This window comes from Echinops telfairi, unplaced genomic scaffold, assembly GCF_000313985.2.
Source record: "Echinops telfairi isolate 266 unplaced genomic scaffold, ASM31398v2 ScPeMD7_3509;HRSCAF=4178, whole genome shotgun sequence".
In the NCBI taxonomy this organism is placed as follows: domain Eukaryota; kingdom Metazoa; phylum Chordata; class Mammalia; order Afrosoricida; family Tenrecidae; genus Echinops; species Echinops telfairi.
The window spans coordinates 16,885,750-16,886,432 of NW_022107407.1; the positions used below are offsets into that span (position 1 = coordinate 16,885,750).

Genomic DNA, 683 nt, shown 5'->3' on the forward strand with positions numbered 1-683 from the left:
ACTGCCACCGGGTCGATTCCGACTTACAGCGACCCTGGCTAAGTGAACAAATCAGGGACCCCTACGAAGAAGCTTCAACACATTGGTGGGACAATCCCATTTTTCCACAGAGGTGGAAACGAGGAGAGGGAAGGTGACTTGAACAGTCACACAGCTTGGATGGACGGACACGGAAACCCGCTGACTACTGGCTCCGGTTCCAAGGTCGAGACTATATTCGCGCACAATTCAATTGCACCGAGTAAGGCCCGTCTGATGGGGTCTGCAAAGCTCAACGGCTACGAAGCTGCAGGAAGCGGCGAACACTGCGCGTGCGTGGAGCACCACCGGTGAGGAAGGACCCGGAAACGGGAAATCAAACTCCTCCCCCGCCTCCTGCCGCGTCCTCCGCCTAACGCGCAGGCGCACGGCCTCGGCCGGAGGTCAGCCCGAAAGGGGGCGGTGCCCAGAGCTGCGCAGGCGCGGTTCGCGTGCGGCCGACAAGATGTCGTTTCCCAAGTACAAGCCGTCGTCCCTGGCTACGCTACCCACGACCCTCGATCCCGCCGAGTACGACATATCTCCGGAGGCCCGGCGCGCTCAGAGCGAGCGGCTGGCCATAAGGTCGCGGCTTAAGCAGGAGTATCTGCTTCAGTACAACGACCCCAGCCGCCGAGGGCCCATTGTGAGTGGGGGGCTGGCCG

At 61.8% G+C, this 683-nt stretch overlaps 1 protein-coding gene across 1 annotated transcript in view; it reads left to right on the forward strand.

Annotated features, from left to right (window-relative positions):
- The first annotated feature begins 441 nt into the window (after positions 1–441).
- NDUFB4 (NADH:ubiquinone oxidoreductase subunit B4) overlaps positions 442–683 on the forward strand; it is a 2,385-nt gene continuing 2,143 nt past the window's right edge. The window contains exon 1 of the mRNA XM_004709795.2: positions 442–664. Within this exon, the coding sequence (XP_004709852.1) occupies positions 485–664 (180 nt within the window). The 5' untranslated portion in view covers positions 442–484. The remainder of the gene's footprint in view (positions 665–683) is intronic.